Source organism: Lepus europaeus, chromosome 2, assembly GCF_033115175.1.
Source record: "Lepus europaeus isolate LE1 chromosome 2, mLepTim1.pri, whole genome shotgun sequence".
Classification (NCBI taxonomy): domain Eukaryota; kingdom Metazoa; phylum Chordata; class Mammalia; order Lagomorpha; family Leporidae; genus Lepus; species Lepus europaeus.
The window spans coordinates 54,672,960-54,700,691 of NC_084828.1; the positions used below are offsets into that span (position 1 = coordinate 54,672,960).

General features: G+C 42.2%; 1 protein-coding gene across 1 annotated transcript; it reads left to right on the plus strand.

The window, feature by feature from the left end:
* Positions 1-673: 673 nt before the first annotated feature.
* Positions 674-27,732, plus strand: LOC133750863 (cell cycle control protein 50C-like). Its single transcript, XM_062180587.1, has 7 exons — positions 674-865; positions 4,498-4,608; positions 8,784-8,885; positions 10,793-10,880; positions 11,315-11,455; positions 22,657-22,866; positions 27,515-27,732. Exons 1-7 carry the CDS (start codon positions 674-676, stop codon positions 27,730-27,732), a joined length of 1,062 nt encoding a protein of 353 aa, XP_062036571.1.

Consider the following 27,732-nt stretch of genomic DNA (forward strand, 5'->3'; position numbering starts at 1 on the left):
CATGCATTTGGGAAAGGTTAGGAGGAGATGTTTTTTTAACTGCTGTTTTCTACCATAAAAAAATTGGAACTGTTGAGGTTACACATCTGTGTTCTATAATTCCCTGTTTGCATCTCCCTTCCTAATTATCACAAATTGCAGTTATCTGTAATCTGAATCTGAAAGCATTTTTACAATTTAGTTAATTTTATGTTTGTGACAGTTACATTTGGAAAAAAAATGGACAGCCCTAACTTCTAGGTTTTTTTTTATTAATCTCCAAAGATTTAAGCAGTTTCCTAAAGATAAATCCATTTTCCCCTTTCTGGAAGGACTTGCCTTGAGTTAGTCACCAAATCCCAGAAATATCACATCCTCACTGCTTCCAAGTGTCACCGCATGTCGATTTTCACAGATCTTGCTGGGGACGCTCTCATTTATCTCTCTCTCACTTATTACAACAGGTTTTTTTGAGCATAAGTAAAACAACACCTAACAATGGCTTCTGGAAGAGAACTGTGTTCCTGTGAACATTAGGTCTGGTTACAGACTAATTCTAGGAATTAGAAAGACGAAACAACTTCAAAAGAAAGTTCTTCTAATTCTTCCTTTAACATATTATGATGTGGTATTACTATGAGTAGGAATGTTCTAAATATCCCCAAAGTATATCTGAGTTATCCACAGGACCAAAATGGAGAGGAGATCCCGACATCAATTGTTCAGACTGCCAGACATCACGGCAATGAAGCAGCAACAGTTGCCTGCCTACCAGCTACATTTCTCAGCTACCATGGTCTTCTCCATCTTTTTTGCCGCAGGAATATTCTGCCTTTTAATGGGCATCTTCCTCATATTGTCTGCAAGGAGTATCCAGAAAGTAGAGGTTTGTCCCATCTTACCTTGTTATTGTAGTTTCTAAAATGTTTCACCTATAGCACCACAAATGGGAATGGTCAGTCTGAGAACAGAGGCCGGCCCTCACCAGGGAACTACATAAGATGAATATCCCTCTTCAGGGGCTGATGATGACACAGCTTGTGTATGGTGGCATATTCATCCCTACTGCTTGAGGACAGTCACTCACACACTGGTCCACTTAGCTATATTTCTGTATAATAGCTTGGCAGGGTCAGAAGCATTTTATGCTGCCAAAGGGATGAGCCAGCATCATATAGACATAGGAAAGGAATGGCAAGGCTAAATGATTGCTAGAGAGCCATGCATCAGACTGACAAGCATGAGGAGCCAAAGATACACATCTTCAATTTTGTCCCCTGAATTTCAAGCATTGTGTATTTCACTTTGCAAATAATCTCCCTCCTGTTGAGATCTAGGAAAGCAAGATCCCATGTCTTTCTGGCATCATAAGGTACTTGGCAAAGCAAATCAAGTTCTACTCAGCAAGAAAAGCTGACACAAAGGGCACACCCCTCAGACACAACCCTTTTTGCCAACTTGATTAGCAAGTGTTTGGAGGGTGAAGAATCCCCAAAGGTGGCCTGGGGAGGGGACCATGTAACTTTCACTCTAAAAGCAACCATGGAGAGCCGACCTCTTTCCTACCCACGTGGTTGCTGGCAGAATTACAATATGAGGTCATGTCTGTAGATGTAACATTTCTGTGTGTCTGAAAGTGCCCAAGGTTTCTGTTAGGTGTGCAGCTCAGTAAGATGAGTAAGAGTTTAATCTTGCCCTCGTTAAGCTAATGATAGAACAGGTAAAAGAGTGTGCTGAGAGCAGAGAACTCCATGGCCCACCTCTACCTTGCACATTTCCCAGTATGGGATGGACATGCACTTATGGGAAGAATGGGAGACAACAAACAGTGCAGACTTCAGAGAGAAGATCATTTCAGGTCCTGCTTCTCCTTTCAACACACACTGCTGCTCTAGTTCCTTCTCCATTTCTGTTTTCTGCTCCCTCCCAGCTGCAAGCACTGTATTTCTCGGGGAATGAAGTACCCTTACTCACTTTCAGTCCTCCAGGGCAATAGGTAAGCTCTCTTGGGGCCCCAGTAAGTGGCAGAGGCAAAAGCAGGAGAAAATGAAGCTTGCCTTGCTGAAGCGGAGAGCTAAGTCATGGGCGTAGAAGATGAATGTACATTTCCACAAACAGCTCATCCTATTTGCTTTTCTACTTTCCTTTTCACTGATCCCTTTCTAGTCCTTCCTCCCATGCTTTCCCCCCTTGCAGTTACCCTCATCCATTGTGGAGTGCAGCCTTCACTGACAGACAGCCATTGCTGGTTGATGGACCTCATGCACTAGACGGTGACCTCACTCCATCACTGCTTATTTGCTAAGGCCACTCTGAAGGCAAACAACTGTTGATTGAATGCTTTTTATCTCCTGAAATCTAAGAGTATTCTCCAATTGACTTTTTTTCCACTAGCTTCAAATTGGATTGCTTCTAACATGTACTTTTATAAAGAAAACCAGAAACCACCCAGAGAGTACCATCTTCGTTTGCACATAGAAATGGTCTGCTGTACTGGGTAATGAAATAAAGCGCAGCCTCCAGGCCAGTGTGGTCAAATACCTAGTAGAAGAGTTCTGGGTTGACTTTTCCTCTTCTCCTGCAGCCCTAGGCACCACAACAATGTGTCTTCTTTGTAGTTCACTTTAAGCAAGACTGGTAATACAAAATGCTGTGATGAGCAGGCTCTGATCTCTGCTCTGTTTTATAGCTACAGGTTTACAAGACCCCTCACACAGCAAATTGGCATTATGTAGACAAGTAGATCAGGAATGTATTTTCATCATCAAAATTTTTAGTGTTAAGAAAGCACCATAGATCTCATATACTCAAAAATTTTTTATGATGAAAGATTTTTCTTAATTCTACATTGGTAGAACTCACAACAGGAAGCAATGACGTAGAATGTTCACTACTAGTTACTGCCCAGATTGATTAGCTGCTTTCTGAAATGATGCTGATGAGCAAGATGTGGGACCTGGGGGTGAAGTACTTAACTCAAGGTCAGCAATGGGCTGAACTAGAGCCCCTGCCCACTTCCTCAGTCGCAGATGAATGTGTTTCTCTCAATTAGGATACAATCCTCTTCTTCAGTGCTTTTTAGAAACTGTATTGGGGTTTCTGCAAAGAGCAAAGACATAAGTATTTGCTCAAACAATAGTTCAAGCCTGGCTATGTATTTAAAGAATTTTTTAGGGGCCAAAACTATGACAGAGCAGGCTAGGCTAGCACCTGCAGTGCCAGCATCCTATGTCAGGGCAGCAGTCCGAGCCTCAGCTTTCCCACTTCTGATCCAGCTCCTTACTGGTGTGCTGGAAAGTGTGCCTCCCGATTAGTGCACCACCCACATTCAAGACCAAGTGGAGTTTCACGTTTCCAGCTTTGGCCTAAACCAGCCCTGGTCACTGCAGCCATTTGGAAAGCCAGCCAGTAGATGGAAGATCTTGATCTCCCTCTCTCTACCTCCCTTTCAGTCTGTCACTCTTCCTTTCAAATAAATAAATATTTTTTAAAAGAATGCTTTAAGCAACCAGTAATAGCCTTTTCACTAATTTTTAATTTAGTGTTCAGACTTGATCTCTAGACTTCAAAACCTTCAGTAACTTCAACAATTCAAAATTTCTTCGGTCTTGTAAGTTTTATATACAAAGAAATGTAAATCTTACTATGCCTAGGAGTTGGAGCAAGCCCTCTCTTATTTTGGTGCTTATCTATACTCTGCACTCCTATAATCTTACTTGCTTCCTCCTTAGCACAGAGAGAGAAAAGCATACACAGCTCAGGCAGCACCCCATGACAGCCCCTGAGCCCCTGTGACAAGCATGCCCGTAGATAGGGGGTGCAGGCCCTGTGCCCCCCTCCCCGAGCGTCCCCTCCTTATCCTCTCCCAGCTGCATCTCACAGAACCCAAGGCCTCAGTGAGGGCACACTGGAGTCACCCACCTAGGACCCCACCCTTTCTTAAAGGAGTTCATTTTCCACAAAATTTCATTTTTAAAAGCACAAAGCAACAATATTTTGAACTCAGTATTTTTCAACATACATCAATAATCTTACACTTCAGAAATGCTTTTTTCCCCTTCTGTTTGGCCATTTTTTTAATAACTTCCTCGAGATGCCTTGTTGACGCATTCATTAGTATAAATATTTTCCAGCAACAAAATGGAAAATCAGTGAAGTGACTTCCACATAAAGCTGCTTAGACTCCGGCCGTGAGCCCAGTTCTCATGAATCATTTTCTAGTGACACCACTTGACGATCACTAGGGCTAGGCTCCATTGCAACAGGATACCTAAGGATTCAGCAGAAACCACACTCCCAGCCTATGGCAAAATGCTGCCTGTTCCCAAAGAAAGACTGTAAGAAAGCTCACTCCTCTCAAGTACCCCCACATTCTTGTGCTACACAGAGGGCTGCCCCTCATTCATGTCCCAGACTCCTTGTCCAAGACAAGTTGAAGACTTTGATGGAATCAGGCTTGAATTTTAACATATGTACTCATCTAACTTTTTAATAATTTTTCTTTACCCTGGTTGACAGATTAATTACACAAAAACATGTGGAAATTGTGCAAAACTGCGGGAAGATGCCTTTAATCACGGCAAAATATGCACCTGCTCTATTCCCTTTGTCCTTGCAAAGAGTATGCAGGTAAGTGAAATTCAAGCAACTCCAGCTGACTTTATGCTGACTGACTCCTATTCAACACTCAGCAGTAAGTTCATAATTTCCAGAAAATGCCTTATGAAACTGAAAATAAAGACAATAAAGCACCGTGGGGGTGACAGATCTTATAAATTGTTGAGTTTATTCTTTCCTTTTTTGTTTTTTGTTTTGTATTGTTCTCCTTTGTTTCTTTGCTTCTAAGTTTCAGGACTCTTTACCTACCCAAGTTTGTAACATAATTCTCATCATCAATCATTCTACTCCAAGAGGGCATTGTACAGAAATTATTCAAGTTAACCACTCATCTAACACTGAGAAAAATGAATAGGCTGAGAGGTTAAGTGACTTGGTGAAGGTCACACAGTAAGTTAGTGTCAGGGTCCTCAAACCTGACGGGACCCTCCTGCTCCCTTCCCTCACCCCAGGTCATTCTAAATATGCAACTGCCTAATCCCTAAGGAAATTCTTGCTCTAGTTGTCAGGCATTGTTAGAGATGCCAAAAAAAATAAAAAGTCCCTACCCTGGACTGATTAGTCTCATGTTTGTCCAGGTCCTCTGAGAAACCAGCGCCAAGACAGGATTAGACATGCAGGAGATTTATTGAGGGAACACCTGTGAGGAAGAATGAGGAGGGAGCAGGAGGAGCCTGGGAAAGCTGTCAGCCCACAAAACAGCTCTGACCCTTGGGGAAGAGAGAAGGAAGGAATGAGGGAGTGAGGGAGGAAAATGAAGAGGAATTTTCATGAATCTGGTTTGGAACTAGGTGAGGCAGAATTGTCAGTACATAGCTTAAGAGAAGGCCTGCCTGGACCTAGTTCATCCCATGCAGTGCCATCTATGAAGGGAACACTGAGAGAGTGGGTGAGGGTGCAGAGGAGACAGCAGGACCTTGAATGGCATTTGAAGAGTTAAAGGAAACACATTTTTCATTGGATGCAGTCTTGACTACCGGGTAAGATGGTGGAGGGCATGGAAAGGCTCCTTCAGATCTATTGCAGGGATGGCCCTGGCAGCTGTGCTCTGAAGTCATCATGTTTGCACCAAGACCATGCTTCCCATAGCCATGCCAGTAATAGCTGAATGCACCCAGGATACAGACATAGTCTCCTTCCTGGGAGAGGACACTCTCCTGATGGCTGTCTTTGGGGACTTCTTGTCAGTCTTGCTGAAACTTTTTTTTCTTAAAGATTTGTTTGTTTGAAAGGCAGAGTTACAGAGAGGCAGAGGCAGAGAGGGAGAGAGGTCTCTGGTACACTACCCAGATGGCCCCAACGGCTGGAACTGTGCCAATCTGAAGCCAGGAACCAGGAGCTTCTTCCAGGTCTCCCGCGTGGGTGCAGGGGCCCAAGGACTTGAGCCATTTTATACTGCTTTCCCAGCCATAGCAGAGAGCCGGATAAGAAGTGGAGCAGCCAGGACTTGAACCAGCACCCATATGGGATGCCAGCACTGCAGGCAGCAGCTTTACCCTCTATGCCACAGCGCTGGCCCCCAGTCTTGCTGAAACTTTAAAAATTCATTGCAGTCCCCTTTCTCCTCTCTTTCTAGTTCCTTCCTTGAACTACCTCCTTCCTCTTTTCTTTCCTTCCTCCCTTTCTTAATGAGGATTCACACAGCTTAAATTTTTGAAGAAAAAGTCTGAAAGATAAAACCTTAAAGGGCTCCAATTCCCATTTGTGTATCCTTCAAACTTCTAAAGGTAAATGAAGTGTTACCAGCTGCTAACCATTCCTTTTGGTTATTCCTTTCTCATAAAAACCCAACTAAACTCCTTAGGGCAGCCACAGGGCCTTTAGCCACGAGTTCCTACACATAACATGTACTGCAACCTAGGTAATGAATCCACTCTGTCTTAAACAAACGAATCCTGCACAAAGTGCCATTAAATTTACAGTGAATTGTGCCTCCAGGAATGATTTTAAAAAATGATGATGTTACAGGCCTTGTTAAGCTAAATCTTGGACAAAGAATTATTGTAAAGAGGCTATTAAAACACTCCAGTCCCTAAAGTGACAAATGTTCTCTGCTTGTTTATTTTTGTCATTTATGTGAATATATAACTGGTTAAATGGAATTATCTCCCAAACTTCCAAGAAAATGTATAGCACATTCCATTCTGTGGATTTCATATTCTCCATAGTCATGGGTCAATAAGAAAAGCTCCCTCTCTGGATGAGGAGATGTGATCAGTCATTCCCACTCCACCTGCCCTGTTCCCCTTCAAGCCAACACTCTTGATCAGATCACAGCCTGCCACACTCTCATGGTCAGCCTCTCTTCAGTATTCCAGGATATTTCTCCTACAAGTGACCAAGCTCTTCAGCCTTTCTTGTTTTCTGTAACTTGCCACACTTACGACTTTTCTTCCTAGCTCCCATTGTCCATTCTCATTAGGAAATGAGACTGAATCCTTTCCAAAATGCTGTTTTTGCAGTGGCTAAAAGAGTCAATGAACTCAGGGAACTGTAAAGGAATGCTTTTGTATTTCTAATACAGAATAAGGCACCTGACACCTCTGGACACTTAATAAGGTTCAGTCTTCATGTTTTTGAATGTAGGCCATCACTTGGGGGATATGAAGTATATTAATTATAAGCAGCTTCACCAAACATTTCTATATATACTGCTCATAAAATCTGTGGATACATTAGTTAAATCCTTATAGATATTTCCATATGTGCTGTTAGTAAAATTTGTATCAAGTCTGTCTAGAGAATTTCAAGGACTCTCGTTTGTCACCGTAAAGGTGGAACCACGACAGTAGCCTGGGACAGCTATTAAACAAAGCAATTTGTTGCTAAGATGAAAATCACCTTCTTTCTTTTGGATCAGTGAATTATTCCATCATTTTGTCCACAGACAATTGTTTACTATTTCTTGAGCAAGTATTATGTGCCAGGTACATGCTACATCCTAGAGATGAAGACAAAAGCATCTGGGGTCTGACTAATAGATGGTTCTGGTCTTATGCCTCCCACATGCCCAGGAGGTACATGCACCTAAGTATGCTCAAAGGCTCTGATTTTAAATTCTATTTCATAGATTTGCTTTGAAGTCACATGATTTTGGTGCCTACAATAACCTCTAGGCAAAGCATTTTACTTGGTATTGCTGGGGAATGACAATGTTTGTAAAATCAAATTTTATGTACTGAAACTGCAAACCTTGCTATAAAAATTTTTTAAGCCGGCGCCGCGGCTCACTAGGCTAATCCTCCGCCTTGCGGCGCCGGCACACCGGGTTCTAGTCCCGGTCGGGGCACCGATCCTGTCCCGGTAGCCCCTCTTCCAGGCCAGCTCTCTGCTGTGGCCAGGGAGTGCAGTGGAGGATGGCCCAAGTGCTTGGGCCCTGCACCCCATGGGAGACCAGGATAAGCACCTGGCTCCTGCCATCGGAACAGTGCAGTGCGCCGGCCACAGCGCACCTACCGCGGCGGCCATTGGAGGGTGAACCAACGGCAAAAAGGAAGACCTTCCTCTCTGTCTCTCTCTCACTGTCCACTCTGCCTGTAAAAAAAAAAAAAAAAAAAAAAATTTTAAAACAAAAACACAGTAGCCCTTACAAAAACATTAAAAATAGGTTAGTCATTTCAATAATTCTGTATAGACCAGGATTTCTAGTACTTTCCTGGGTTTCTATTTCACATTAAGAAATATTCATTTTGGGGCCGGCACTGTGGCATGGAAGGTTAAGCTTTTGCCTGCAGTGTCGGCATCCCATATGGGCACAAGTTCAAGTCCTGACTTCTCCACTTCCAATCCAGCTCCCTGCTAATGCACCTGGGAAAGCAGCAGAAGATGGCCCAAGCACTTAGTCCCAGGACCCGCATGGGATACCCGGAAGAAGCTCTTGGCTCCTGGCTTCAGCCTGGTCCAGCCCCTGCCATTGTGGCCATTTGGGGAGTAAACCAGCAGGTGGAAGATCTCTCTCTTCCTCTCTCTCTCTCTCTCTATCTCTCTCTATCTCTCTCCCTCTCTCTGCCTTGTGTTCTCTATAACTCTGACTTTCAAATAAATAATTTTTTTAAAAAAAGAAACATTCAGTTTCCATCAATTTCTTCTGTACTAGTTTCTAATATTAAAAAGTTTTATCCCTATTTGCTAATATTCCAGTTACTTTCTCTTACTTTCCTCTTACTTCTTGCTTTTCTCCTACACAGGGTAATGTTTTTATGTACTACAAGCTGTATGGCTTCTATCAGAACCTCTATCGATATATTTTATCCAGAAGTAATAGTCAACTGCTGAGTAAGGATCTGAAGGTAAGGCTTTATTTCATTTGCTATAATATTCTGTTTCTTATTTTTAAATGAGATAGAACTTTCAGTCAATTTGATTTTAGCTTTTAGTAAAAGAGAGATGGAAAATGTACTCAAAGATTTTACAAAACAGAAATGCTCATTTCACTCCTGCATATATGGAAGGAGGTAAGTGTTCAGGATAACTGCTATTGAGAAGGGATATTTGCCTTCTTAAGAGCACTTTCAATGTGAACCCTTTCCAACTCAATGGTTATCCTTTCCTGCACCATTTTGAGAGGCCTTGAGTGCCTGATTTCTGTCTGGTTCACTCTGTATCTACCATTGTCCTTCCTATAATTGGGGTTTTTGATCCAGCCTACTTTAATAAGGAAATTGGGCTATATTTGATTGCATAAAAGCCTTACCTTTCCAGACACAGGATTGCAAATTTTTACCCTTGATAAATGATATTCAGGGGCCAGCTCTGTGGAATACCAGGTAAAGCCACTGCCCGGGGTGCTGGCATCCCATATGGGCACCGGTTTGAGTCCTGGCTGCTCTACTTCTAGTCCAGCTCTCTGATAATGCGCCTAGGAAAGCAGTAGAAGATGATCCCAGTTCTTGGGCCTCTGCACCCACATGGAAGACCCAAAAGAAGCTCCTGGCTCCTGATCGGTCCAGCTCTGGCCATTGCAGCCATTTAGGGGAGTCAACCACTTGATAGAAGAACGGTTCTCTTCCTCTCTCTCCCTCTCTCTATCTCTCTCTCTCTCTCTCTCTCAAAGGAAAAAAAAAAGATATTCAGCATATAGCAAGAAAAGCTAGGAGGAAACCTTTTCTGTGTTAACATTCTTATATGAAACTGCTAACCAAAGTATTTTTAGCAACCATGCTCCCTCTTTTTGAAAATTTATTTGAGAAGCATAGAAACAGACAATTCAGAGAAAGAGCACCCATCTGCTGTTTCCTTCCCTAAGGCAGGAACTCCCAGATAGAAGCTGGGAGCCAAAACCTCAATCCAGCTCTCCTACATGGGTTGCAGGAACCCAATTATCTGAGCAATCACTGTGGCTTCCCAGGGTCTGTATTGATAAAAAGCTGCAGCCAGGAGCAGAAGCTTGGTATTGAACCCAGATATTGTGAATATGGGATGCAGTCATTTTAACCACATCTTAACTGCTGGGTTAACCACCTACCCCACAAACTTTTATTTATTTATTTATTTATTTATTTTTAATAAATGGCCGCTACAGCCGGCACTGCACCTATCCGAAGCCAGGAGCCAGGTGCTTCTTCCTGGTTTCCCATGCCGGTGCAGGGCCCAAGCACCTGGGCCATCCTCCACTGCCTTCCCGGGCCACAACAGAGAGCTGGACTGGAAGAGGAGCAACTGGGACAGAATCTGGTGCCCTGATTGGGACTAGAACCCAGGGTGCCGGTGCCACAGGCAGAGGATTAGCCTAGTAAGCCACGGCGCTGGCCCCCACAAACACTCTTTTAGAATTGTATTCTGGCACTTGCCAGGATAGATTCCCTGTGATAAGTCATCTAGTTACAAGCTCCTGATTTGTATATTTTTCTAAATAGGTTATACTTCAATAAAAAGAGGTTTTAATATATGAATATAGTCCCGTGTAGATTTAACATGACATATAGCATAATTAGCAAGGTAAAGTTCCTTTATGCATGTGATTGTTAATGAGATATTTTTAGCATGGTATTGTTAATGAAGACACACACACACACTCAGAATGCAAAAATTTCTTAGTGCAAGTGAGCCAGAAACCTGGGAAAAACAGGTAGCAGTCCATAATCTTGGTTCATGCCAATAAATCAGTATGAGTTGATTAACACTGCTAGTAGTCTCATTTCCAACAAAAGAGAGTTTACCAGAAGCATTTCTCACTGCTCTATCATCTTGCTTCCAGGCTGTTGAAGACTGTGCTCCATTCAAAATGTCCCACACAGAAATCCCTTTTGCTCCTTGTGGCGCTATAGCCAACAGCATGTTCAATGGTAGGTGACTTTCCCTATCTTTGTGGTATACCCTTTCCTAGGTGGTAACAACCTAAATGTCCAGAAGATGGCCTCTGCAGCTGAGTTTTTTTGACAGTTTTTTTGGTTCAAGGGTTTTAAAAATTCCTTATGCATTATCCTGGCTAAGCCAGAGCACTGACTTAATGGTATTTCATTGGCTAATATGTAAGTTCTGCCTTGCCAGGAACCTGAGAATAGTCAAAGACTATGCATTAAATGTAGCTTAAGAGTATTTTTCAATAATTGGTTCAACCTTGGCAGGAAAAAGAATGGTCTTATGATTCCAGCATCTATGGCATGTAGGTATGTTGCAAAAACCTTAATTTATTTTTCAGCTGTGTATAGTTCTGCATTTTTGAAAGGTGGCAAATTGCTAGCTTGCATCTCTCACTAAATTTTTAATTTCCTTACAGACACCATAATTCTTTCATATAATCTTAATTCATCTATACATATCCAAGTCCCAATGCTAAAGACTGGGATTACATGGCGGACAGATAAGTACGTCAAATTTAAGAATCCAGGTGCTAGTAATCTTACTGATAAATTTGCAGGTAAGCTCAATACTCTTATGTCTTTATTAAAAATAAACTGTTTTGTATGTATGGGGAGATGTTCATGAGTCCTCCTTCTTTATTTCTTTGTTGACTCATTTTTGCCCGAACTTTCTCTACCATTTGGCACCTCCATCACATACCTATCAAAGCCATGAAATGATTGGACCTCTGTTCATTCCAGGTTACCATTAGGAAAAAGACAATGTTTTAAGAAGCTTGTTGCTTTACCTATAATTAGGACCACCATGTAGTTTATTATCTAAGTTGGTGAATTTTTTGAGAGTGAAAGGCAGCACTAGAATAACTACTTCTATACCTATTGAAAATACTTATTTATTGACCAATAAATTGACATCCTATTGGTATACTTACAAAACAATTCTAATTTCAAAAATACTGGTCTTTCAAAAATTAAAATACCATTTATATGGCCACTAAACCAACTTTTAGAAACCAGATTATTATCCCATATGGGTGCTAGTACAAGTTTTGGCTGCTCCACTTCTGATCTAGCTCTCTGCTAATGCACCTGGAAAGGCAGTGGAAAATAGCTCAAGTGCTTGGGCCCCTGCAGCCATGTGGGACATCAGGAAGAAGCTCCTAGCTCCTGGCTTTAGCCTAGCCCAGCTCCAGCTGTTGTGGCCACTTAGGGAGAGAACTAGTGGATGGAAGATTTCTCTGTCTCTCCCTCTCTGTAACTCTGGCTTTCAGATAAATAATAGATAAATCTTAAAAAAAAAAAAAAAAAAGAACATAATGATATTCCCTTCCTCTCACCCTCTCTCCCTCCTGCTCTTTCCCTCCTACCCTCCTTCCTTCTCCCTTTCTTATTGTCTTCTTTTAGCTTTTGAGATAACATTTAAATTTTTTTTTTATTTGACAGATAGAGTTAGAAAGTGTGAGAGAGAGACAGAGAGAAAGGTCTTCTTTCTGTTGATTCACCCCCCAAATGGCCACTACGGCCAGAGCTACGCCGATCCGAAGCCAGGAGCCAGGTGCTTCCTCCTGGTCTCCCATGTGGGTGCAGGGCCCAAGCACTTAGGCCATCCTCCACTGCCCTCCTAGGCCACAGCAAAGAGCTGGACTAGAAGAGAAGCATCCCGGACTAGAACTGGTGCCCACATGGGATGCCGGCGCCACAGGCGGAGGATTAGCCAAGTGAGCCATGGCGCCGGCCCCAACATTTTACATTTATATTACAGTAAAAAAGTTTACTATTTCACTGAATAAGAAGTTTTATAAGTAAAAAGCAAGAAGACCCTAGTTTACTGGGAATATAAACAGCCATAAAAAACAACTGAGTGGAAAAATGATCATTTCACCCATATACAGTAAATTTTAAAGTAATCACAGATCATTAAAACTGTAGTAGTATAACATTCTTAATCACTGGTTTGAAAAAGGTATAAAACAAAGTTTTACAAAACTATATTTGCAGCAATACTGATACACACAGACATTTCTTTTTGTTTGTTCTTTTGAATTTTAGATCTCACATATAAGGGAGAACATGTGGTATTTGTCTTTCTGTGTTCAGCTTATTTCAATCAACACAATTTCCTCCAGTTTCATCCATTTTGCTGCAAATGGTAGAATTTCATTCTTTTTTTATAGCAGAATAATATTCCTTGTGTATATAAACCACATTTTGTTTATCTATTCATCCATTGATGGACACCTTGGTTGATACCAAATTTTGGCTATTGTGAACAATGCTGCTATAAACATGGTGGTGCAGGTATCTCTTTAATACAATGTGTTCAAGTCTTTTGGGTATATACCAAATAGTGGGATTTCTAGATCATATGGCAAGTCTGCTTATAGTTTTTTGAGAAATCTCCACACTGTTTTCCACAGTGGCTGTATTAATTTACATTCCCACCAATAGCGTCCAAGTGTTACCCTTTCTCTACATCCTCACCAGCATTTGCTAATCTCTATGTGTCTGAGAAAGTATCCCTTACACCAGTGTCTTAGAGTGTTTCCCCTACATTTTCTTCCAGCAACTTCATAGTCTCAGATCTTAAAGTTAGGTCTTTGATTCTTCTTGAGTTGATTTTTGTATATGGTGAGACGTATGGATCTAATTTCATTCTTATATATATATAATATATATAATATCCAGCTTTGCCAGCAACATTTGTTTAAAAAATTATCCTTACTACACTGTATGATCTCAGAACTTTTGTCAAAAGTCAGTTGGCTGGGCCGGCACCACGGCTCACTAGGCTAATCCTCCGCCTTGCGGTGCCAGCACACCGGGTTCTAGTCCCAGTCGGGGCGCCGGATTCTGTCCAGGTTGCCCCTCTTCCAGGCCAGCTCTCTGCTATGGCCCGGGAGTGCAGTGGAGGATGGCCCAAGTGCTTGGGCCCTGCACCCCATGGGAGACCAGGAGAAGTACCTGGCTCCTGCCATCAGATCAGCGTGGTGCACCGGCCGCAGCGTGCCGGCCGCGGCGGCCATTGTGGGGTGAACCAACGGAAAAGGAAGACCTTTCTCTCTGTCTCTCTCTCTCTCACTGTCCACTCTGCCTGTCAAAAAAAAAAAAAGTTTAAAAAAAAAAAGTTGGCTGTATATATGTGGATTAATTATTTTATGCCAGTACCATGCTGTTTTAATTTCTATAGCTTTGTAATATGATTTGAAGTCAGGTATTATGATATCTGGCATATCTTTTAAAGTTGCATTTTAGAGTTAAACAATTTGAGGGGCCGGCGCTGTGGCACAGCGGGTTAATGCCCTGGCTTGAAGCACCGGCATCCCATATAGTGCCAGTTCAAGACCCGGCTGCTCCACTTCTGTTCCAGCTCTCTGCTATGGCCTGGGAAAGCAGTAGAAGATTGCCCAAGTCCTTGGGCCCCTGCACCCATGTGGGAGACCCGGAAGAAGCTCCTGGCACCTGGCTTTGGATCGGCGCAGCTCTTGCCGTTGTGGCCAGTTGGGGAGTGAACCATCAGATGAAAGACCTCTCTCTCTCTCTCTCTGCCTCTCCTCTCTCTGAGTAACTCTGACTTTCAAATAAATAAATATAAATCTTTAAAAAAAAAATTAGAAAGTGCTGACACCTTTAACTGATTCTTCTCTTTGGACCCTCACACTTTCTTAATTGAGAAAATACAGATGCTAAGGTGCCTATTATGTTAACAATTTTAGCAAATGCAGGATGTTTTCAATTTCAATATTTTTGCATTGAAATATGCTAGTGTTTTAACCCAATACTTTCAAAGGTACTGGTTTTTTCACTTCATGTGATTTTTCTAGTTTTGATCCTTTATATGACTAAATTCAGATGTTATAAAATCTTGGGCCTTCTCACATCATTTCATTCTGATACATAAATTTTTATGCAATTAAAAATAGGAGATTATGGGCTCAGCATTGTGGCATAGCAGGTAAAGCTACCATCTATGATGCTGGCATCCAATATGGGCTCTGGTTCGAAATCCAGCTGTTCTACTTCCAGTCCAGCTCTCTGCTATGTACCTGCGAAAGCAGCAGAAGATGACCCAGGTGCTTGGGTCCCTGCACCCATAATGGGAGACTCAAAAGAATCTCCAGGCTCCTAGCTTCAGCCTGGCATAGCCCTAGTCATTGTGGCCATTTGGGGAGTGAACCAGCAATGGAAGATCTCTCTGTCTATCCCTGTCTTTCTATAACCCTGACTTTCAAATAAATAAAAATAAATTGTAAAAAAATAATTGGAGGTTCGAGGGAGCGGGAGAGGGGAGGGTTGCAGGTGGGAGGGAAGTTATGGGGGGGGAAGCCATTGTAATCCATAAGCTGTACACTGGAAATTTATATTCATTAAATAAAAGTTAAAAAAAAAGAAAATAAGAAAAAAAAATAATTGGAGGTTTAGCCTGGTGGGTAAGATTCTAGGTGGGACTCCCACATCCCATAACAGAATCCCTGGGTTCAACTCCTGGCTCTGATTCCAATTCCATATTCTTGCTAATGCACAATCTGGGAGGCAGCTCAAGTACCTGGGAACCTGACACCCATGTGGGAGACTTGGATTGGGTTCTGGGAACCCAGGATCAGCCTGACCCCAGCCCCAACCATTGCTGGCATTTGGTGAGTGAACCAACAGATGGGAGTGCTCTCTGTTTCTCTCTTTCTTCATCTGTTATCTTTTTTCTTTTTTTTTTTTAAGATTTATTTATTTATTTCAAAGATGGATTTACAGAGAGGCATAGGCAGAGGAAGAGAGAGAGAGGGAGAGAGGTCTTCCAACCACTGGTTCACTCCCCAGATGGCCACACGGGCAGAGGTTGGCTGATCCGAAGCCAGAAGCCAGGAGCCTCCTCCAGGTCTCCCACGTGGGGCAGGGGCCCAAGGACTTGGGCCATCTTCCACTGCTCTCCCAGGCCATAGCAAGAACTGGATCAGAAGTGGATCAGAAATGGAGCAGCTGGGATTTGAATGGGCACCCCTATGGGATGCCGGCACTGCAGGTGGTGGCTTTACCCACTGAGTACAATGCCGCCCCCTAGCTCATCTTTCTCCTTCTGTCTGTCTCCCTCTCAAATAAAATGAATTTTATAAGAAAAAAATAAGCTTTAAAGAGTGATATGAAGAGTCTTCACAGAGACATTTCAAAGCATAATTATAGAATTAAAACTAAATATTACACATATTTTTAATGCTTATGATGTAATATGTTCAGTTATTCCTTTGTGCTTAGTGGGATAAATTACAACATCCTCATCTCAACTTCAATAATTACAGTTCACTAAATTTTCAAAAGCTAAAATCTGTTGACATTTTATACATTAAATACTTATTAAAAAGGTTTCCAACTGTTTTGAACAACATGCAACCAGAAGCTAGAGGAGTAATTTATAGAAAAATTTCAAGATCACTGTAGGACACACTATTTTTTTTTTTTTTGACAGGCAGAGTTAGACAGTGAGAGAGAGAGAAACAGAGAGAAAGGTCTTCCTTTTCTGTTGGTTCACCCCCCAAATGGCCACTGCGGACAGAGTGCTGTGCCGATCCGAAGCCAGGAGCCAGGTGCTTCCTCCTGGTCTCCCATATGAGTGCAGGGCCCAAGTACTTAGGCTATCCTCCACTGCTTCCTGGGCCACAGAAGAGAGCTGGACTGGAAGAGGAGCAACCGGGACAGAATCCAGCTCCCCAAATGGGACTAGCACCCAGGGTGCCAGCGCTGCAGGCAGAGGATTAGCCAAGTGAGCCACGGCGCCGGCCAGGACACACTATTTGATGTATAAACACACTCTTCAAAGGCTGAAACATTTGTAAAATTGTGGTTGATGATATGACCAAGAAACACATATAGTACCACACACTGCAGTTTATGTTTAATTGAATATCTGCATCATTGTAAAACTTCTGCAGTTAAGTTTTTCTAACCATGAATACAGAAACACATTTACATTTGTACAACTACAGCTCTTCTATTGATTACTAAAATATTATAGCTTATTTGGACACAGTTGTGAATTACAGTGATGCCACAATCAATTTTAATTATACTTATTCTCTATCAATTTCTCAATTTACAAAAAGCATTGTCTTTACTCATATGTGATCCTCCACCATATTTGCACTTTTTTAAAAAAAGATTTACCTGTTTACTTGAGAGGCAGAGTTACAGAGAGAAGGAGAAACAGAGTTAGAGGTCTTCTATCCGCTGGTTCACACCCCAAATGGCTGCAACAGCCGGAGCTGGGCTGATCCAAAGCCAGGAGCCAAGAGCTTGGACCATTTTCTGATGTTTTCCCAGGCCATCAGCAGAAAGCTGGATCAGAAGTGGAGCAGCTGTGGCTCAAACCAGCATCCATATGGGTTGCCGGCACCATAGGCTGATGCTTAACCTACTACGCCACAGCGCCAGCCCCAAATTTGCACTTTTGTTATCACCACAAAATCAAACAATATTACTGTGATTGTTGAAAGTTTTAGCAGATTTTACAGTAGCATTTTGTAACAATGTCAGAGGTTTCATCTTCAATGATTGAACTTCAAAAAGCTTTGCTTGGATTCCACAAGGAATTGAACCCTCTGCTAAATCTAGCTATTTCCATAATTAACTTACCTGATTTTTCTCTTTGAAGGCATTCATGTAAAACTGACCTCATTTAACTGTTTACAAAGTTCCTTCTGTGCTAAAGGAGCCAACACATTAAAAGCTTTTTGTTGATTACAGAAAAAGAAAAACATCCTGCAATAAAAAATTAATAAAGCTAAGAGGAAGTCCACTTGATTTAAATGAAAAGTCATGCTCACAGAATGATTTTTAAATGGACCTTCTATAGGTCTACTGTCTTTGGGTACAGTATTTTCAAAATAACCACAAATTATAAAAATAATTTTTGCTTTTGTATATTTATTTGAGGAAAAGAGACAAAGAGAAATCCCCTACCCACTAGCTCACTCCCCAGATCCCTACAAGGGCCAGGAGTGGGTTGGGCCAAAACCAAGAGCCAGGAATTTAATCCAGGTCTCCCACTGGAGGGGCAGGACTCCTAACTTCACCCATCACTGCTGCCTAGCAGAGTCTGCATCAGCAGGAAACTGGAGTTAAGAGCTAGAGACGAAAGTTGAACCCAGGCACTTGGATGTGGGACACAGATCCCAGGTGGTGACTTAACCACTAGATGGAAATAATCACAAACTTTTGAAGTAGATTCTGATGTTTTTCAGCAGATTTATATCTTTTTATTTCTATCAGGCACGCACATTCCATTTTTTTTAGCTTCACAACTAAAAAAAAAATGTATTAGCAAATAAAAGCATACCAAATAATAGTTAAATATATTTATATCATATAATAAATAACAAAACCACTGTTGCAAGAGAGTTCAGACTACTCTCTTCAGGAATTCTCAGCATCTAGTTCCCGCACATATATCGGGTACATATAACCTAACCTATAATTTCCCATGTTCCCCACTGAACCCATGGAATTGCAGCTTGGCAGCTTCACATATCTCACAAGTTAAGGCCTAACTGGCTGAATGTTAAACAGCTGGCAAGGGTCACAGGGATATGTTACATTCTGTTTTGACTGAAAGGCTCTGTGGTTATCTTTCATATATAATCCCATGCTAACATTAGCACTCCATTTGCTGCCCTTGGGTATCTCACACACCACTAGCTAAGACCATGACTGGAAGCTGAAAGATTTCAGTTATATGTACAGGAGTGGAAATTTAGCCTAGCAACTAAGAACACATTACAGTGCCTGAGTTCAATTCCAGGTTCTAGCCTCTGACCCCAAATTCCCACCAATTTAGATCCTGGCAGGTAGCAGTTATGGCTCAGATAATTAGGGTCCTGGCTCCCATGTGGGAGGCCTGGGTTAGGTTCCTACCTTCTGGCTCCAGGGCTGACCCAGCCCTGACAACTGTGAGCATTTGAGGAATGAACCAGCAGATCAGAGCTCAGTCTCCCTTCCTCTCAAATAAATAAAAATAAAGTATATGTACAGAACTAGTTTGGAATAAATACTGTGTGATAATGGACAATAGTCACACACTGGGACAGTGCTAAGCAAAGTGACATATTTACTCATTGTTTCTACAACTGAATCACTAGTTTTTAAAGGAACTGGCAACATTTATTTTATCTGCCACATAACCACACAATTACCAGCCCATAACACAAAGGATCCTTGGCTTTCTTTCATCTCCTACTAAACTTTGTTTTGACTCCTATTGTAAGAATAACCACATTTATTCCATTTATCCATTTGCATACTTTTCATGCCCCCTTCAACCTGTAAACTCTCTGAGCAAAGTACATGGGTCTTAAGCAGTTTTGTATCCCTGGTGCTGGATATATAATGAGCAATCAAGAAATGTTTATTGTTCAATGAATGGATGCAAACAAACGACCCAACTGAAATTGGTGTCTGAAAATTAGTGTCTGAAAACACAGTATGGGGTGGAATTGGGGATGCAGAGGGATTCTGAACCTACATTTTTAACAATTACCATAGATTAGTCTCTTGTCAGTAATGCACTGGACTCTCTGTCTTGGATCATGAGCTTAGGCCAAAGTAAAAAAGGACAAGGTCCACAGAGCAGACACCAAAAGCAATTTCAATTGGGATCAAACAGTGACTAAAATCTTAAGAATGGCCAAAATAAGTAGGCTCCACAATGTTTGCAGAAGATTCTCCAAGAAAGGATAATTTACAGAGGATGTTTAAGTATACCAACATACTACAGCAAATTTATCCAACCATGCTTTTATATATTTTTTAAAAGATTTATTTATTTATTTGAAAGGCAGACTTACAGAGAGGCAGAGAGAGAGAGAGAGAGAGAGAGAGAGAGAGAAAGGGAGAGGGGTCTTCTATCTGATGGTTCACTCCCCAGATGGCTACAACAGCCGGAGCTGTGCTAATCTGAAGTCAAGAGTCAGGAGCTTCTCCCAGGTCTCCCACATGGGTGTGGGGGCCCAAGGACTTGGGCCATCTTCTACTGCTTCTCCCAGGTGCATTAGCAGGGAGCTGGATTAGAAGTGGAGGAGCCAAGACTCGAACCAGCGTCCATATGGGATGCTGGTACTGCAGGTGGTGGCTCCACCCACTACACCACATCGCCAGCCCCAGAATATGCTTTTACAATTACAATAGCCCATGCTTAGAAGTATTTCTGAGTTTCCTTTATGACACAATAGTTTAGTCAAAGAAGGAGCTGAGAAAGAGTGGCTTCCTATTTAGCATTCTGACATCCTAGGGCCAGCTTCATGGTAGTAAAAATTCATTGAACAACTGACTCTTATTGACTAGCTCTTTAAAATTATTATCAACTTCTGTCAGATTTAATTGGAATCTTTCATTCCTTTAGCAAGCATTTATTGAACATTTACTATGCACCAGGCATTGGACTAAACATTAGTGAAAAAAACATATGAGGGATGCACCTGTTAAAAAGTCTCCTGCAGAGTGACACCAATGTGAGCACCATTGTAAATCGAGAAGTGTAAGAATGAGGGTGAACTCCAGGGACTCACTTCTGGCACCACTCACCACCCTGTGCTTCCAACATTCCTGTAGTGCCCTACCCTTCTGGGCTACCTGACTGCAGAACCCGCTTGCAAGGCCTGTGCTCACCACTTCTTTCCACTTACCACCACCTCCTCCTTGCTTCCAGTTTTACATTTTTAGATGCAGTGCTGCAGTGAACATCCAAGTGTCACAATCTTCATCTACTTCCATGATCATTTTCTTAGAACACATTTCTAGAAATAGAATTCCCAGGGCCATGTAGTGGGTAAAGCCACTGCCTGCAACACCAGCATCCCATATGGGCACCAATTCGTGTCCCAGATGTTCCACTTGTGATCCAGCTCTCTGATAATGGCCTAGGAAAAGCAGCAGAAAATGGCCCAGGTGTTTGGGCCTCTACCACCCACATGGGAGACCTGGAAGAATCTCCTGGCTCCTGGTTTTGGCCTGGCCCAGCTCTGGCCATTGCAGCCATTTGGGGGGTGAACCAGAGGATAGAAGACATCTCTCTCTCTGTATGTCTCTCCCTTTCTCTCTCTGACTTTCAAATAAATAAATAAATCTTTAAAAAGAAAAACGTAAAACTTTCAGGCCAAAATGTATGCAAATATTAAAGCTTTCAATATGTGTTCCTAGATTGCCAAAAATGTTAAGCCACATATGTATTCTGTACAGGAGCTCCCATTTCCACTGCTTCTTCAATGTTGTTGCTCTTCTTTTTTTTTTTCTTTAAGTATTAGGCAAATATCTTAAAGATTTATCTATTTGAAAGGCAGAGTTACAGAGAAGGAGGGAGAGGTTCAGGGTCCCAAGCACTTAGGCAGTCTACCACTGCCTAAGCAGGCACATTAGTAGGGAGCTGGATTAGAGGTAGAGCATCCAGAACTTGAACCAGCATACATATGGGATGCTAGTGTCAAAAGCAGCAACTTAACCCACTGTGCCATAATATCAGCCCCAGTATGAACCAATTTGTATGTAAAACCAGTATATGTTGGGGCAGGCACTGTGGCATAGCGAGTAAAGCCACTGTCTGCAACGCTGGCATCCCATATAGGCTTGGCTGTTCCACTTCTGATCCGGCTCTCTGCTCTGGCCTGGGAAAGCACTGGAGGATGACCCAAGGTCTTGGGCCCCTGCACCCACATGGGAGACCTGGAGGAAGCTCCTGGCTTCAGATCAGTGCAGCTCCAGCCGTTGCAGCCATCTGGGGAGTGAACCAGCAGATCAAAGACCTCTCTCTCTCTCTCTCTGCCTCTCCTCTCTGTGTGTATAACTGTGACTTTCAAGTAGAATAAATAAATCTTAAAAAAAAAAAAAGTATGATTTTTTTTGGAGGTTTTTTTGTTTGTTTGTTTGTTTTTGACAAGTAGAGTTACAGACAGTGAGAGGAAAGAGAGACAGAGAAAAAGGTCTTTCTTCCATTGGTTCACCCTCCAAATGGCCACCACGGCCTGTGCTGCGCCAATACGAAGCCAGGGCCCATGCAGGTGCAGGGCCCAAGCACTTGGGCCATCCTCCACTGCGCTCCCAGGCCACTGCAGAGAGCTGGCCTGGAAGAGGGGCAACCGGGACAGAATCTGGAGCCCCGACTGGGACTAGAACCCGGTGTGCCGGCGCCACAAGGCTCCAGCCCAAAATGGTTACATTTCAATGGTTACATATTCAGGTAGCTTACACACACATACACTTTTTAAAGTACATTTTTAAATTGTTTTTGTGTGTTTTTTTCTTTCTTTTAATTTTTAATTAGTTTTTAACAGATTCAATGTGTTTTGTAGACACAGTTCTAAGAACATAATGATATTCCCTTCCTCCCTCTCTCTCCTTTGTCCCCCCCCCCCATACCCTCCTTCCTTCTCCCCATTGTTTTTAGTTTTTGAGGTAACATATTGTAAATTTATATTATATTAAAAAGATTTAGTACTTTGCTGAATAAGAAATTTAACAAGTAAAAAGGCCCTACTTTAGTGGCAATACAGACAGTGGCTATAAACAAGGTTAAGAATGTTATACTACTATAGTTTTAATGATCTGTGAGTACTTTAAAGTTTACTGTATATGGATGAAATGGTTATTTTTACATACATACTTTTTAAAAGTCTAATTCCTGTTTCTCTTTCCTCAGGAATGCAGTTGTTTCATTCTCCACACTCTATGAAAGACTGAAAGGGACAGATGATTTTTCTCTACCACATTCCATATTTTCCTTCCACAGGAACCGCAAAGCCCCCTTACTGGCCCAAGCCTGTCTATGAGCTGGATCCAGATAATCCAGAAAATAATGGCTTCCTCAACGACGATTTCATCGTGTGGATGCGGACAGCTGCCTTTCCCACTTTCAAAAAACTATACCGTCGACTCCACCGAATACACTATTTTATTGAAGGCTTGCCAGCTGGTAATTACAGTTTCAACATCACCTACAGTATCCTTTTATACCACTTTCTTTCTGGAGGTGAAGGGAAATATGGTTACTCATTGTTAAAGTAGTTCATTCTACCCTTTCCTATTTTCTATAACCAAATCTCTATTACCCACCCCCAAAAGAGAGGAAAGGAATGTATATTTCTTATATAGGCAATACTGTGTAGAAGAATTTTACTCATATGGTACTAACGTAAAAGAAAGTAACAGGAGAAAAGTATGCAATTTTATTCACACATACATGGGAGTTCTCACAAGAAAAATGAAGACTCAAAGAAGTAATGAGGGCTAAGTGCTTGCATATTCAGTTGAACAAAGAATGGTGATCTTGGAAAAGTGACTAGATTGAAAAGGGTTGGTTTAACAAGGTCTGTACAGATCTCTCTCATCCTCAGCTCTTGGTTTCTGGTGATTAAATTTTAAAAGTTTTTTTGTTTTTTTCCCCCACACAGGGTATAGGAAGGGCATCTTTTAAATATAAGTTTTATCTGTTATTTTCAGGAAGAGAAGGAGAGATCACAGTGCCTTTCATGCACTTGCTGTTTTTCAAGGACCCTTAGCTGTAAAATAATCAGTATGCCAAACTAGTATATTTTGGGGTGGCAAATCCTGAACCTCTTTGACTTTCTTCTTGTCACTTAATAGCTGTGTATCTCCATAATATATACTTAGATGTGCATTTTCTAATTTAAGAAATAACAGTTATTAACAGCATCAGGTAAGGAGGTACAGAAAGGTGGGGAAAGACTAGTTCTGTCCCCCAAGATGAATGTAGTAACAGTGGGCCTAGAAATCTAAAACAGTGAGGAGAGGCATGCCCTGTTGGATAGGATAAGTTGGAGGCCCAACCATGAAAATGGAGAGGGGTTTAAAGAGAAAAGTAAATTTGGAATATGGACTAAAACTAACAAAAGTCAAGAGAAACTGCAGAACCTTTTATCTTAGGTAAAAGTATCAGAGACCAAGGGACTCTGCACTCAGGGGCAAGTTCAGTTAACCCAATGCACACACATGACTACCCTTCCCTCCCTTAAGAAGAAGCCAGCAGATAGGAGCTGGTACCTTTTTACAGACCTGTGGTCCAAGATAGTGGCCATATGCTTTAACAAGAGATTATAAACTTTTTAAACTGAATTTTAAAATGCAAATGTAACTCTATTCAAGAACAAGAAGGATTTAACTTTAAAATGACACCAAATACTGTCTTTAAGAAATTTTGTACTGTACAAAACATTGATTTTAAAAATTAAGACGAAGGGGGCTGGGGCCAGCACCATGGCTCACTTGGCTAATCCTCCCCCTGCGGCGCCAGCACCTGGGGTTCTAGTCCCGGTTGGGGCGCCAGATTCTGTCCAGGTTGCTCCTCTTGCAGTCCAGCTCTCTGCTGTGGCCAGGGAAGGCAGTGGAGGATGGCCCAAATGCTTGGGTCCTGCACTCACTTGGGAGACCAGGAGGAAGCACCTAGCTCCTGGCTTTGGATCGGCTCAGCGCACCAGCTGTGGTGGCCATTTGGGGGGTGAACCAACGGAAGGAAGACCTTTCTCTCTGTCTCTGTCTCTGTCTCTCTCTCTCTCTCTCTCACTGTCTAACTCTGCCTGTCAAAAAAAAAAAAAGAGGAAGAAGAAGAAAGGGACTGGGATTGTGGCATAGCAGGTAAAGCCACCACCCACAATGCCAGAATTCCACATAGGCACTAGTTCGAGTCCCAGCAGCTCCACTTCTGATCCGGCTCCCTTCTAATGTGCCTGGAAAAGCAGCGGAAGGTGGCCCAAGTGTTTGGGCCTCTTTACCTACATGGGACACCTGGAAGAAGCTCCTGGCTCCTGGCTTCACTCTGGCCCAGTCCCTGCTATAGTGGTCATTTGGGGAGTGAACCAGAAGATGGATGATCTCTCTCTGTCTCTCCCCACCAACTCTCTGTAACTCTGCCTTAAATTTAAAAAAAACTTTAAAATGCTTATGAATAAAAAAATTATGTACTTAAACATAATTTATATTAACTCTGGTCTTTAGACTCAATTTTCAAGTCTCTTTCTGATTCTCTCTGTGGCAGGGTTCTCTTGGAGCCAAAGTCTTCCCAGAGCTTACACACGGTTTTGTGTCTATTGCCCAATTAGGCATCAGCACTCCCCATAGCATATCAGGGTTACTGGCAAGCAGTTGCTAGTGGGAGAGATTCTTAACACAGAATTGCCCACCTCCTCAGTCTGTACTTCTCAGGGTGGCTGAGCGAGAGAATCATGAAGTGACCGACTTTATGTGTTCCAGTTCCCTACTCCATCTTCTTTCCTATCCTAGAGCAGGTGTGTGGACATCTCCATTCTGACAGGGGAGTGGGGATGTTCTTCAGTCACAGATGTCCCTGCAGCTGTGTCATCACCTCTACCTTTCTTTTTGTAGCCTCCTGTTGTTTACTGAGTAGGAGTACATTTTGTCTTCAGTTAGTTTAATAGTCTCTAGTTCTATTGTTTGACAATGAAAGCCACAAATTGTGTCTCTTGGAGAACAGCATCAGAAGCACATATCAGAGTAAATCATAGAATATTGCATTTAAAAAATTATTTGTTTATTTCAGAGGCAGAGTTACAGACACAAAGAGAGAGGTCTTCCATCCGCTGGTTCACTTCCCAAGTGGCCACAACAGCCAGAGCTGGACCAGTCCAAAGCCAGGAGCCTGGAGCTTCTTCTGGGTCTCCCACATGGGTGCAGAGGCCCAAGGACTTGGGCCATTTTCTACTGCTTTCCCAGGCCACAGCAGAGAGCAGGATTGGAAGTGGGGCAGCCAAGATATGAACCAGCGCCCATATGGGATGCCTGCACTGCAGGTGGCAGGTTTACCAGCTATGCCTGCCACTGGTAAACTAAGCACTGGTCCCAGATCATATGCATTTTGAACAAGGATTTCAGCAAACTCCCTCTCCCTCACATTTAAGTAGAAACTGAAAGTTGTTTGACAGTGAGCGGTCTCTCAAATTGGACCTTCTGATCCAGTCAACTTTGTGACTGCCTGGCCGATAAAGCAGTTACAGTTGCATTCGAGAAACAGGAAAAAATGAACATGTATTGCTGTACTCACGATGTATTACACTCAGTTTGGGGATGGGAGGATGAGGAAGGAAACTCATATTCTAAACAAGGGAGAAACTCTCCTCGCTGGATGTGGTATCCTTGGTAACTTTGTTCACAATTATGTTTTAATGCTGATCATTCTCAAATCTAGAACTTCCTAGCAGAATTTGATTCTGCACTTCAGTCCTGTACATGCACTACCTGTGAACAGCCCTTAGGCTGTCATCCAACCAGACACCGGCCTAATAGGGAAGTAGGAACCAAGCCCATGCTGCACACAGTGCCTGCCCCTTCTAAGAGAAAAGAGATGTTCTCTGTGCAAGGAAAAGATCCTTTCCAATGGAAATGAAGGAGGGAGAATAGTCAAACAGATGGTTTGAGATGGTACCCAAGGACCTGGTGACAATGAGGAATTTTGACGTAAAAGAGAAAAAAAAAAACAAAAAGTACTGGTTTCCTGGTACCTTTAAATAGCATGTTGCCAAGTGATTTGAGGCTTTTTAAGAGCTTTGCTGGGAAATGCCTCATTCCTGTGCCGTTGCTAAGAGAAGCCTTTGTTTGTTTATTAGTTTGGTTTACAAAAGGCACCAGATGTTTAAAAGCCTCAGGCCACATGCATAATCACAATGACATCATTAAAACGCTAATGATAGCAAACCCACTTCAGACACTTTCTCACCAGCAGTGAGGGACCCTAGCCTTTTCAAAACACAAACAAATGTGCCACCTTTAGTTTTCCCACCAAAATGTTTTGCTAGCTATGTCATCATCATTATTATTACACTTGTTGAAGAATTTTCCTTGAGGTAGAAATGCAAATTTTAGCCTATGAAGTAATTTAGCCAACCCTAGATTTCCTGATTCATAAACAAAAATTTAAGTTTACTGTGAGATGTACCTATATTGTTTAACTTCCTTGGGTTTGCCAAAGGAAATCAATTATATATGATTATGACTCAGTTGTCCTTAAGGCATTCAGTTGTCTGTAAGGCATTCAGATCTCTTGTCCGAATCTCCTTCCAACACCACACAGACTGAAGGGTTTTTTTTACTTTTTAAAAATATTTTATTTATTTGAGACATAGAGGCACAGAGAGGGAGAGACAGAGAAAAAGGTCTTCCATCTGCTGGTTCATTCCTCAAATAGCCACAATGTCAGGAACTAGGCCGATCTGAAGCCACGAGCCAGGAACTTCTTCCAAGTTTCCCCCATGGGTGCAGGGGCCCAAATACTCCGACCATTTTACTACTTTCCCAGGCCATAGTAGAGAGCTAGATTGGAGGAATTGCAGCTGGGACACGAATCATTGCTCATATGGGATGCCGGCGCTGCAAGCGGAAGCTTAGCCTACTACACCACAGCACCAGCCCCAAGTTTTTTTTTTTTTTTTTTATTTTATTCCAGCAAGATACAAAGTACTGTTTGGTAAATATTAGGTTGAACCAACCATATGAAATTGAATATTTAATCATTTTTACTTAAAAAAAAAGCAATTGTACATGGTTCAACTGAATATATTTAGCATATATAGTGGTAATGATGAGAAATGCTGAGACAAATCCTTAACATGTCCTCTTAGACTTCCCAGTAACCAAGTTCCAAGGAGAAAAATCAGTTGTCCTCTCCACCCTGACATGGAGTGGAGGCAGCAGCCTCTTCTTAGGTCTTGCTTACACAGTTACGGGCGCCATGACATGGCTAGCCTCCTTTGCCATGTTAGCAATTCACTTCATGCTAAAACAAAGGAAAGCATCTACCTTGCAGCAGCAAAGCAAGGCTTTAAAAGGGCAAAGCTGA